This window comes from Echeneis naucrates, chromosome 2 (assembly GCF_900963305.1).
Source record: "Echeneis naucrates chromosome 2, fEcheNa1.1, whole genome shotgun sequence".
Lineage (NCBI taxonomy): Eukaryota > Metazoa > Chordata > Actinopteri > Carangiformes > Echeneidae > Echeneis > Echeneis naucrates.
This window is the reverse complement of record NC_042512.1, coordinates 16613416-16626877: the sequence shown is the minus strand read 5'-3', so window position 1 is coordinate 16626877 and position 13462 is coordinate 16613416. Positions and strand designations below refer to the sequence as shown.

Sequence of the window (13462 nt, the reverse complement as noted above, 5' to 3'; positions counted from 1 at the left end):
ATTCTTGCTGTAAGATTGTACATAGAATACTTTTCCAGCATGGCAGAAAAAAGGAAACCACACAGCCAAAAGCTGCCTCTTCGGCGTTCCACAGCCGTCACCTCTCCTTTGTCATGACAACACCGCCTATCCCTCGTCTTTCTTTCTAGACCGTATCAGGAAGAGGCGCTTTTATTATCAACAGCCAAAAACAAGTCCGCCCTCCTCAAGACTTGTCTTTTTATGGAGACGTACGAAGGCTTAGGGGGAAACAAAACCGGAGGAAACGCAGGAGAGAAAGTTCTGGCAACATCTGATCCACTGTTTGCCATTGGAGATGTGCTTCCAGAGGCAGGAGTCCGAGGCCAGAGTCTTTCTCTGGGCCTGGGCAAAGATATGTGCTCTAGATGTTTTAAGGAGTTTGATTTATAGCTGCAAGTCCTGTCCTGGATTCTTCATAACTTCATCCAGTGGAGTTTCTTTCTTTGCAGGGAAAAGTTAAGGAAGTTGGTCAGTAGGTTCAAGAAAAGGTTACACATGCTTCCTGGCTGTTTGTGTTACAGTGATGAGGGTGCAATGTCAATCACAGTGTTGCTGTGTGTGTGAAGTATTACATCACAGGCTGGCGGTTTGAAAAAGCATACCAAAATGTTCTCCTTCAGTTGTCTGCAGTGCAAAACAGTGTAATATTCTGGAATCAAGAGAGAAAGGATCCAAGCTACCTTCGAGTTTATGAGTTTTGAAACACACTGATGTCTGCAGTCTACCCGCACATCCACACATGGATGCATGCTTACACTTGAGTCATGCACACAGAACAGAACTAGATGCTAAATCATCAGAACAAACTGTGCTTTCTTCTGCAGAAAAATCCCTGCTTCGACTTTCAACACCTCAGACAGCTGTTGATCTCTGGGTGACCTTCGCAACACAAGCTACGCCAAAACCAGCTAAAGCTGAGAAACCTTGGCAGAATACATTTCCACAACTTCATATTAACTTTATAGAACAGACTAAAGGCTACAGTTGATGAACAAAAAACGATTATACATATTCTCGAGGTAAAAAAAAACTTCCATTTGAGATCAGCAAATCTCTGTTTACTCCTTTTGTGTATCTTCAAAGGTCAAAGTGTTTTACTCTAATGAGGCTCTTGTTTTTTGCCAATCTGGACAACTTCACAGGGGAAATCTTTGTACCAGAAGCAGAACAATCCATGATATGGATGCTCAGAGTAACTGAGGATCACACTTTGGGATAAAAATGTGTGACAGCTTCCCTCACCATCATTTGTAATTTTTCCTAAAAAGCACAACAAGCATGAACAACCTGAGGGATAGATGGACAGGTAGAGACAGATAAATGAGCTGAGTATTTCCAGCCTGGTAACATCTCAGAGGATAACGCAGCAGCAGACCAAGCACTGCTCAGTCCTGCAGCAGAGCTGCTGGTGTGCAACATGTATGCCCATGCATTTAACCTACAGCTCGTGTGTCAAGGGACCTTTGACTAAGGCTGGATTAGCTGCTTTCAAGGCTGCCACTGGAATGTGGTGGTGTACACAAACACACATGCCCAATATATCAGGGCGCACTCACTATTTACCTTCCAGTCTGTTACAGTCCATTAATATTCCTCATTTCTTCTTCTCCCTTCATTCTCACTAGAACTGCAGTAAATTGAATTTCATGAAATCTGCACTAGTTGCAGAAGGAAATAAGCAGCTATTTTTTACCGTCCATGCTGTTTTGGTTCCTCAATTCTACCATTAACTTGCACAGAGTTTCCTAAGTACAGCAGCCAACTAAGTAACGACATGAATTCAACATAGTTCTCAATTAATGGGAAAGTCCTTAAAAATAACCATCAGATCCGACGTGAATGAAAAGCCAAATGGATGGGAAATCCTCAGAGTGCATTATCATTCTGGTGGACACTTGTTTACAGTAAAGTGGTGAGAGTATGTAAACAGGAAAAGTGCTGTGTGTGTAGCTGCATGTGAGGATTGATGGATGAGTGGATGAAGTACTCCATCTCTCGCACCGGTGCCTCTTCATGCAATCAATGAATCATCATTCGTTTTATAATAAATTATCATCGTTGCATACTTCAGATTTGTGCCTTTGGCAAACAGGTCAGTAAAACACTGACATGAACTCTGATTGAAAATATAGTTTCTCTCTCACCAAAGAAATGGGCTCTTTTTGGTTGGCAGACGACTGCTGAATAAATTTTGTTGTCATTGTGTTTCAGAGCTGGATCTTGTTGAAACCTTGTGGTGCGAGCTTTGTTGATCTAGTTTCTCAGCTCTCACCACCAATCAGACCTACAGTGAAACAGACGTCGGTTGAATTTGGATGGCTCACATGGAGTAGAGCCAGTGGGGAGGTGATAAGTAGTTTATCGTGTTCATTAAACACCCCATTAGCACTTATCAGCATCTGTTTAAAGTCACACCTAGTCTTTATTGTTAACACTTCGCAGCGTTCTTTACTGGCGTGCATTCACACACACAGACAGACGTTTGGGTCAGTTGAAGGTTGGTTGGTTGGTTTGCTGGGCTGGCCATGTCTTCATCCTCTTTCCGCTTGGAAATCAATAATAGACCAGCTGACCCAGCTTTGACCTGTGTTTCATGTGCACAAAGCATGCACACATGCACACACAAACGCACTGTCACATTCACTGTCCGGACAGAACAAAGCACCACTGGGCTGTGACGGGTGTGGTGTGAGTCTCGGGAAGTTACACTCGGCTAAAGCTTCCTGGGCTGAAACAAGGCTGCCAATTCCCAACATGAATCTAATTAGTTTTAAGGTGTTTCTCTCACGTTGAGTGATTCCATTAAAATATCATTTGATCCATCAAATGCACTGAAAATAGACACTTCATGGTCGGCATGGGTTATAAATAGCTGATTCACGTCCTTTTCATTCGTGTATAGAGCTGAACAATACAGAGGCAACCCTTGACAAAAGCCAAATTCTCCTCTTATTTTGATTTGGACACTTCATGGATACATGAAGAAACTGTCAAAGAGAGTGCCTGGTGTAAGATATGTGGCAAAGGTCTTCGACCCAAACCCATGATGTGCAGTCACAAGAGTTGAGCATGAAGGAAACGCTCTCCAGTTTTTCAACCGTCGATGGCCCCCAGGGGCTGAAATCTGCCATGTCTCAGCTTGGTCATACATTCCAGTCCAGTCATGGATGGCTCTTAGACCTGCAAAGTCACTCCAGACTCCAACCCCCCCTCGACAAGAAGAGCCTTGTCGGTCATATGTCGTTAAATATACAAGGATGCAGACTGAAAAACAAAAACAGTGAGCCAGCTTTGGTCAGACATGCTAAATCATCCACATCAGTAACGTCACAAGGGGAAACTATTTATACTTTCCCATCTTTTCATGATGGCTTTTTCCTCAGTAAAACACCTCTCTCCTTTTGTTTCCTTGATAGCGTTTTTACAATCACATAGCTGCTGCTACATGTGCATGCTTTTTTGTGTGCAAAGATTCTTTTGCCCCCCCAAATGTAGCGTATGTGCGCAATCCTTTGAACATGTGTGAGACATGTGCGCACACAATATGTATAAGCCATGCGTAAACGCTGCCATGTGTCTCATAAAGTGACCGCGGCTCTGTCATCTTCATTATCAACATCATCCGGATTGTGAGGCGCAGGCCAGCATGCTATAATCCCTGCTCTTTAACTACCTCACAGGATTAACTTGGGAGGGGGGATTTGGCACCCATGTGGAAAATAAAGAGCCTTATGGAGCCTTTGCTCTGATCCTGCTGCGTTAAATAGATACGGTGGAAGATGCACAGAGAGGGTAAACCAAGGGAATGTGCTGGGCTATTTTCAGATCACGTTCTTGCCACCATTTCCGAATAGAATCAAAACTTAATCTTGCACTTGCTTACATACATGAAAAATAAAGAGAGAGGTGTTAAGTTAATGCCTCCACACTCTGATCTGCTACAGTGGAAAGTGTCTGGATCTACACAGATCCAGAACACAGGGCTCAGATGAAACAGTCATTTATCAAGTCAGGAAAGCGCTGCAGAAATACTTCAGTCAGATGTCAGACTTATCTCAAACACCACTTGTAACCCCACTTCCTCAAAAGATCCCAGCACATCCTACATGTGTACGAGCTTATTTACATGGACGTTTTTAAGCAGGGAGCCGACAAGCAAAGGTTACAAAACTACAATTATACTGAAACAGCCCCAGGTCAAACTGCGAAATCAAGCTTATTGTGAAATGCTGAGAGACATGTCAGACTCTTAAAGTAAAAGTAGCTGGAATAAAACTTGAATTCTTGAAGACTGTATGTGCTTTTAGACTGTGGAAAAATTTATAAAATTGGTTGTTTTGCTGAGTTGATTTCACGGTCCAAGCTTCCCTTGTTTTTTCCAAGTGTCATAGCTGTCATGTGGGCAGCAGGAAGTACTGGGACAAAGCTGCCATGGTCCCTGGGGTATCTATGTATATCGTGTTTGTTTTTTTCTGGTCGGCTCAGAATTTTTGATATAATTACTGTAATGTTTCATTGTCTACAGGTTGTTGGAGGTTTAGGAAGTGTTGAGTGGGCGTGTGTGTATTAGAGGAAAGTACCAAGTTCAAGTTTAACATCTGAGGCCCGGCACATTATGGCTGTTTGGCAAAGATGCCAGGTCTAATCTCTGAGTCTATTTCTTACAGCATTCCAGGATTGATGTAGTGGCACATTATTTCTCTGGGAGCGGTTTCTCTGAATGTTGTGTGTGAGAGATCCCGTTCTCACGGTGCTGACATAGTCGATTGCTCAGACTGCAAAGGTTTCAATGGGAACATTATACCCATGAGGCTCCTTGCACAGCCATTTTGACTGACTGACTGAGAAATTCTGCATGTAGATGCGTGCACACACACACACACAATATTTCTAATTAATTTATATTCAGCTTTTTACTCAACTGGACTGTTTTATTCCATTTATGGTCATTTATGTGAAAAGACAAATGAGCAAATTCAGCACTGGGTCACAACCATGCAGGCAAAATGACATAATCAAAAATAAGGAAGTTGGGTTTGAACATTTTGTCCCAAATAGACACCTTCAGTAAACCTGACTAGCACTGCTGAGTTTGTGAATCTTATTCCAAAGATTTTGAGAACATATTTGTTTAAAATATCAAATGTGGAGGAGATCATAAACACAAACAGACACATGTGACTGAATACTGATGCTCAAACTCAGTCTCAGCTCAAACGAAGAAAACAGCACATTTTTCCACTTATCTATGCCGAGTTACACATGATACACATCCTTCTTCAAAAAAAAAAAAAAAAAAAAAAAACACACGCACACAACAATCTCTAAAAGTGGTCCACTCAGCACACAGGATTAGTAATGATTAACTAACTTCATTAGCTCAGCCAGGCAGTCTAGTCACAAGAAGAGCGGGAAAATTTACAGTCTTGTATACAGTTAAGATTACACATTCTTTGGATCAGGCTCAGTTGGTGTGTGTGTGCGTGGCACACAAGGAGAGAGAAACAGTAGAGGACAATATACTGGGGGAGGAAAAGCATGATGGGGAATACATGTAGACAAGAGATGCAAGGATAAGGATGCAAAGAAGGAACAAGAGTGTCCTGCATTTATCCACACACGCAAGTTGTGCTTCATGCTTCGACATTGTTTGAGAAATACAAATATCTGCATGAGTTCTTTCACAATACACACAAGAACTTAAACTGGGAATGCATGCAAGTTGCATGATACCAAGTAATAATACGCACAGAATGCTGAGAGGAATAAAACTGTGAAGTTATCCATTGTTTACAGTCTGGCTCCAGGACCCTCTCAAGTAATTTCAAGGTTTCCCAACACGCCTTGCAAGCAAATCATTGGTTTGCAAGGCAAAGCTGCTGCACTCTGTGCTCTACACTGACTGGGTTTCCCTCAATAGACATCACTCTCTATCTGCAAAAATATCCATTATTCAGTGTCATTCAAGACACTCCTGACTACATCTGCATCTTCACCTTAAAGCTGTGACGTTTTAACTCTTGAATTAACATGTACAACATGAAGTGTATGGCAACAGTGAAATAAAAGTCCAAACACTGAGACAAAAGGCTGGACAGAATGACATAACTTGTACAATTATGGTTAGACAGTGATGGCGGTAAAAATAACAAAATATAACAGCAGTCGTAATCTTGGCCAGAAACAGGGAAAAGGTTAACGTCTGTATATAGGTTGCACAGTCGTTTCTTTTCCAGTACAAACACACAGTTCAAATATTGGGGTACTATGCAGAGTGTGTTGTAAACAGCAGCATAATGTCTCAGTCATAAATCCAATCTGCCAATGACAGCTGATAAAGAAACACTGTGACAGGTTTTTGGATGCAGTCTGTGGTTTCTGTGTCCTCCACAGACCGCTTTGAACCAAAACCACACACACAAACACCACAAATTACCTCAACTTCTCTCTCTACTATCAGCTGTGGTGTTGATACAATACCTGAATTTCATTGCCTTCAGAACTTATGTAACCATTACGTAAGATTTTAAGTCTTGAAGGTCACGCCTCATTATTGTAGTGGGCCCTTCATATTAATCTGTCTTTAAAATGTTTGAAGTCCGCCCGAGGCCTTAGAAGTGCCTGCCAATGACGGGAGGCCGGGGATGGGGGTGTATATGGAGCAGAGTCTCCAGGTTGTTCGTTCTTGTGACTGAGCCAGGGTGGACTTAATAGATGCAAAGGCAGGAAAGTATATACTATACTGAGAACGCAGATCCACAGGTATCCACACTTTGAATTTCCACAGCCAGCCACCGCTCTACTGATCTATTGCTAATCTAGTGCTAAAGTGAATGATTTAATTTCACAAATGAAACAAGGCAGTGGAAAAATTTCACTGCTATTTTGGCTTTTGTTTTTTAAAAAAAAAAAAAAAATTCTAAATGTACATATAAAGCTGAGAAATATGCAGGTTGCATTGTTGGAGTAAGTAGTGTGTTCTTCAATGAAATGAAAACCTTCCTTTGTGGAAGTTTTCTGACATTTACAGTCAAATAAGTTTTATTCCTCACTACAACATAACAAAGTAGGCATTTGCTCTGACATCAGTCTTTGATTCTCAGAGGAAACTTTTGGACAGGTGCACGAATAAAAAAACTGGCTTAACGTTGTGTAACAGCTGAATTCATGAGTGAATGTGTTTTACTGTTCTGAAGGTGGATTTTAGGTCCATTCATCATAAATAGCATACAAAAATGCTTATTGTGGCCTCGAACCTCACGCACAAGTGAGATCCTTGTTTTGGTTCATGAAACACAAAACTTTGCAATTCTTACTGTTCTAAATGATTATCGACAGAAATGTGCTGCAAAAGATTTCTATTGTAGCTCAACATAAAAAAAAAACAAATGATGTTTAAATCCCTGCAGCTGCCGTTCTCTTTGTGCTGGAATGGATGGTATGATAATTACCTTTACAGCCATAACAGGTTGTTTTCTTCACATGATACTCCTTCCGCATGACCTGCCATACTGGAAGTTGATAACCCCACTTTTAACAACTGAAGATAAGCCTGATATCATTGAATTACTTTCACATTAGGTTATGTAACTTGTGAGTAGATAACAGGGATCCATAGGGCTCTGTGGTTGTGCTTCCCTCAGGCAGATTCAGCGACAACCCAAAACAGCTGGAGAAGCCTATCAATTGTTGTGTTTGACAGGTAGATGTACAAACGCACACACGCACTCACACACACATCAACAGCACTAGCTGACAAGCGAGGGTGGTCAGTAATTACAAGCAGATGTGAACCATGAGGAGGTTCCAGGTCAGTGAAAGCAATCTATTACATGCATGCATGAAGCCAACCTGTAGAAGAAGAAGAAGAAGAAGAAGAAGAAAAAAAAAAAAAAAAGAAGAGAAGTGTTGAAAAATACTTGTGCATTCCTCTGGGTCAATGTTGTGGCACCGAAACTTTGCTCAAGGGTCATTTAAAGGCAGCTGCAATGCAAAGGGGAGAAAAGCAAAACTAAACAAAGTGCAACACAAGCTGTTTGGTCTTCTGCCTTTAATTTTTGGTGAATGTGTATGGGCAGTTTGTGGAGACACTATAGCAGCCATACATTTGAGTGGCTAAATGTTTAGCATCTATGATAGTAATTCCATAATACGCTGTGGATTTTTCTCCCTGAAATCTAGGAATTTTCCTCACTGTTTCCATGCACATGGCATATCTGAGAACAGCATGCGTATGAGCAGCGCATCGTGCATCGTGATTAATGGAAGTTTGGGCAGGAAAGAGGTAGCTGAGTTGGCCACACACGTGGGTGTGTGTGTGTGTGTATGTGTGTGTGTATGTGTGTGTGTGTGTGTGTAAGAATAGATGCTATTTTGTGAGTGCACATGTTCATAAGTAAGCGTGACATGCAGCAGTGATGATATTCACCCTGAATTGGGGATGATTTATTCAGTGAATCACAGCAACAAGTGTCCTGCTGATTCTGTATGTCTTCCAGGTGCGTTACCATAGCGACATTTCTCTCACTTCCTGGCCCGTTGGACTTTATGTGTATCCGTTGCTACGGAAACTGACTTATTCTTTTGCATGTGTGGCTATTGCGCCATTGGTCCCTTTGTCTGAAATAGAGCAGAAACCACATGCCGCAGTGCACTGCAAGCTTCAGTGGCATTAATCATCTGACTGACTGATGCCAGTCCAGTCAGCAAAGTCAGAGGTCTTTCTCCAGCTCACATATGGCTGCTAGGAACACAAAGCGACGACAACACAGCATGTGCTGAATCCCAAGGATTGCACTATGGCTTTATATAACGTTTTATATAAGGCACACGTCAGATTAAACTGTTGCTCAGCTTGATGAACTGGACGCACAAATTACTTTACATTCTTCTACTCAGTGTGTATCAGGCTTTTCCTCCAAAAGCATATCCATGATTTACACCGACTCATTCATCATTATGCAGAGAATCAGTTTAAGTAGAGCAAATTGGCACAAAATTCTATTTGAAATATTATTGTTTTTACACCTGGGATTATTGATTCAATCTGTGCAGCCAATCAAACAAACAATGTGTGTGTGTGGTGGGGAGGGGGGGATTCATAGCTCTAATAAATACAGGAACAACACAGATGATGAGAGCTGTGTGAAGGCTTAGCAACCAACTATATTTTGGAGACAAACACTCTGCGTTAAAGGATTGTGACAGTCGCGGTGTGGCAGATTTGTCTCTATACAGGCTCTTTAAACAGTGTTACATCTCTGTAGGCATTCACGTCACACGGAGCGGAGCAGTACTTTGCTTTCTTATTCCAAAGGTGTGCCGTGTTGAGGTGCACTGCAGCTTCACAGTGAACACACATGAGCAGTGGATAGACAAATGAAATTTCAATGTGAATCATATTCCAATAACATATATGAGGGTTTGACTTTCACATTCGAGGTGTTAACGGTCATATCATTCATGTGTGGTTTGCAGCTAATGAATTCCACTGACACATGCAGTATGTTACAGCAGCTGACAGACTTTATGTCAGTGGTGAGAAAACAAGGCCTAGTTCATGAGTCTTACTGGACGTGAGCAGGTTTCTTGCTGGGGAGTGAAACGAAATGAACCAAAACATCTTCCCCCGTGAACATTTAATGATAAAGTCGGAGTGACTTTTTGCCATGGTGATCAGCTTCTGTGTTTGTGTCTGCTGCTGTTAAGCCCAGGCTTGGACGACTGACTAAGTAAACTTGGCCAACAATTGAAATACCTTGAAGGCCAAAATGCATCCTAAACCAGAGTTTTTTCCTCCATTAAGTGGAGGACAACTTTGGGAAAGAGGCTTGTTAAAAGCTGAAATTATTCATCTTCCACAGATTCTGAAAAATCATTCAATCTTCCCTGTTTTAGTTTCAGTTCCTTTTTTTTTTTCCAAAAGCTTTCACACCAGAAACAAAAGCAGAACATTTGAAGTAGCACAGTTTAGAATTTAATTTAAATAAAATCTCAATAGCGGTGATCACAATTAAACTGTGCAAGTTTCCTCTGCGACATCTTGGTCTGCACCTTCAAATGAGTGCCCCTGCCAGTCAAACAGGCTCTCAGCTCACTGTTGCCAGCACCCAGCAGTGATAGCAGGATTTAGTTTTCCCCCTTTGCTCTTCTGTCAGCATTCCTCTGCCTTCATAGGCTGACACTTAAGAACTGAAGCTCATCCATCCCTTTCAGAAATCCTGCTGGGCAGAACCAGCTCGACCGAGGGGAAGCTTCTTGCTTTCACTTTTCCGACTGTTTTTCTTTTCCTTTTGCGTTCTGTGTGTGCGCGTCCCTCAAGTTGTGTGTGAGGTCAAGCAGGAGGGAAAAGGGCTTCCTCCTTCAGCGATACGGAATGGTGTACAAACACAATTACGCACAACAAAGCAGGATAAAATGTTCTATTGCGACTTGTTTTTCACTGGACTCCTAACGGGGTCATTCCCACACACTCAGGTGGCTCTCCAGGCTGCCTGCGTCCACATCTGCCCCTCCGGCTGAGGTTCTGCTCTGTTCTGAGTGGGGGTCAAATAACAAGAGAGCTGCCAGCGGGGGGAGTGACCTTGAAATATTGTTGAGAGGGGTCTAATTATGAAAAGCAAAGGTATGTTCTTGATATGACGCCTCAGAGAAACTCACCATTCTCAATGATTTTAAGACATTTTTCATTTCATTAACACAAAACATGATGTAAATGATTTTTCTCAGCTCGCAGGCGTATGACTAAAGCATCTGAACAGACACTTAAAGTCCGCTTATAATCCCTCTGTCTGGATAAGGCATTAGATAATTTGAGCTATGTCTCCTGTCTTTCTTTTCTCCCTCCTCTTGACCTCTTCCCATCGTAGACACAGAAGAATGCATGAACAGAGATTCAGATGACTCAAATGCTCAAAGCCAAAGCTGTCTCCAGCTTTCCAGCAATTCATTACAATTCACCTCAGTTCAATTCCACCTCAATCACGGATTAAGCCAAAGCTGCAGTGTAAACCTGTCAGCTGCAGAAAAATAGGTGTGATGACTTGGAGTGTTTTGACGTACTCTGGCCTTCCACAAACCTCATCTCCTCCACATATGCTACATATTTTAATGCTAGTTTATATGAGTAGACAGCATATCACAAATCCATCAGAGGAAGGCCACTTCAGCGCTGGAAGATGTCCTCACTTGCTCCTGAGAGAAAGGCTTCTGTCCTCAGGAAATGCCTTTTTGTTTGTCTTACTTTGCAGGCTACATTCATTTTATACTCTTTGTTTAGCTTATATTCTGCGTTGTAAAAGTAACATCTACACACTCACAAAAAAAACAAAAACAAACAAAGTTGTCTATTGTGCAACAAACAAATTTTTGGTGAGTAGTTTTTCTTTCCCAACTTGCAACTTTAGTTTTGGTGGAGTACCAACAAGTGGCAGGCAGATGAAGTTGGTGCATATATTCCCCTCTGGGGTGAAAATTAAGAAAAAAATATTAGGATCAGAGTCACTAGTTGGCCAGAAGCCGCTTCTCGTAATGCTTTATATATGCTGAATGGGTAAACAAGCAACTTTCAGCTAACAACTATTCACTCAACTGTCTCAACTTTCTTCTGCTTTAGGGTGATTTCACCTGGAGCAGCCTGTCGGGGAGGAGCGTGCGTCTGACCCCTGTTGCCATCCAGAGCCTGTCGGAGCTGGAGAGGGCCAGGCTGCAGGAAGTGGCCTACACCCGTTTACATCAGGACTATGACCTGGGATGTCAAATTACCATGCCAAAAGGTGGGAGTGCGTGTCTGTGTGCGTTTTAATGCACACTGCAGACCTGAGTTAAACTGGGTTACATAATTTTTACGTATATGAGGCCCTGCTGGGTGGAATTTACTGCTTCAACATACCTCAGATAGCCGCTGTCCAAACCCTGACATTTATGTGACAGAACTACTCTCCATTGCAAACACTGCTCATTCTAGATCCAGGTTTGCCGTACAAGCTTGTGCAGATACTTTCAAGTCAAAGCTCAAGTCTCTGACCACATCCTCTTGTCATCCGTTAGTATATTAAAGGGAAGTCATGTATGGCTTATGTTTGGGAAAGATGTGTCAATTTATATGTAAACCACATCTGATGTCAGGATATGGTGCTTCCTGTTTGACCTCCTTTCCTCATAACGGCTCCCTTTCCAATGCAGCTGGAGTTGAGTGCGGTCACCCCACTCATCACCATGTACACTCACAAAAGTCCCAAATGTCACTAAAGCACCATGCATTTGTAAATAATTGTGTTTTGGCCCTGTGGTAAACCAAACCAAAGTTAGGGCTTGGAAAGAAACCGAGAAATGAAGCCAGACATAACAGATAAGGGAAGTGCACCTCTCAAACTGCTAAAGTTGGTGGTTTGGGCTCACCCACACTAAAAAAGTTGAGAGAGAGAGAGAGAGAGAGAGAGGGAGAGAGAGAGGGGAAAGAAACTCACTGTTGCTGACAGGACATAAAATATCACAGCTAACAGGATAATCAACAGGATCACAACTAATATCTGGAAACACAGCAACATTGCTATGAAGACGACAATAAACACGGGAGACATGTTTGGACAAAATCCAGGCTCAGCAAAGTTAAGAGGAAAACAACAATGACCAGACACGCCACCGCGTACAGACCGACACCACCTTAACACGATGTGAACATAGTTGGGTTCCCTTTTGGCTTTACCACTGTGATGAAATATTTATTAGCAGCTTCTTGTCACTGTTGTGCCAAATTATTTTTTTTTCCCCACTTATGGTATAGTTATTGAATTATTTTTAGAGGCCAACGCAGATGAAATGAATCAATCTAGATCGCAGTAATTAGCAACAACAGATCCAAAGTGTAAGAAATGTGCGCGCTCCTCCTCACTCCGACAGCATACATCAGTCCATGCTCATGTGGATGCTCAGATGGATGGGGACTGTGGTGTTTTCTCACTGCACCGTATGGCAGCAGGGCAGCACATCCAGTGGATTATTCAGGGCCTTGCATTCCAGCTGAAGGTTAAACTCCTCCCTGCCATGATTTAATACGAACTTGTCTGTGTTGCTTATGAATTCCAGAGCCCCTGACGGCCGCCATGTGCTAGCAAGGGAAATATTTAAACTTGTGTGTAACAGTGTGTGTGTGTCCTATTTGAGCACTGCTAATGTGGGCCTTTCAGCCTCACTGTATATTATGTTTATCCAAGTGCCAGGGTCGATGTTGCAAGTGTTTCTTACAGCATGAGGGATGGGAGGGACTGGGATCAGGCTAAGATGGGACAGAAATGCAGCACAGGTTCATCAGAAAGTTGGCAGTTGAACTACAGCGGTTTGGGGGATTTCCGTATGGCGTTGGGAGCCATCTGTCAAAAATCCAAACCATTTCCTATCTCTACTTCTCCCACCTCCCTCTGTCTCTTGCTGCCCTTACTCT

The 13462-nt window shown here is 42.3% G+C and overlaps 1 protein-coding gene across 1 annotated transcript in view; it reads left to right on the top strand.

The window, feature by feature from the left end:
* LOC115052779 (rho GTPase-activating protein 6) overlaps positions 1-13462 on the top strand; it is a 53226-nt gene that overhangs the window by 27739 nt on the left and 12025 nt on the right. The window contains exon 2 of the mRNA XM_029517112.1: positions 11636-11795. Coding sequence (XP_029372972.1) covers positions 11636-11795 — 160 coding nt within the window. The remainder of the gene's footprint in view (positions 1-11635; positions 11796-13462) is intronic.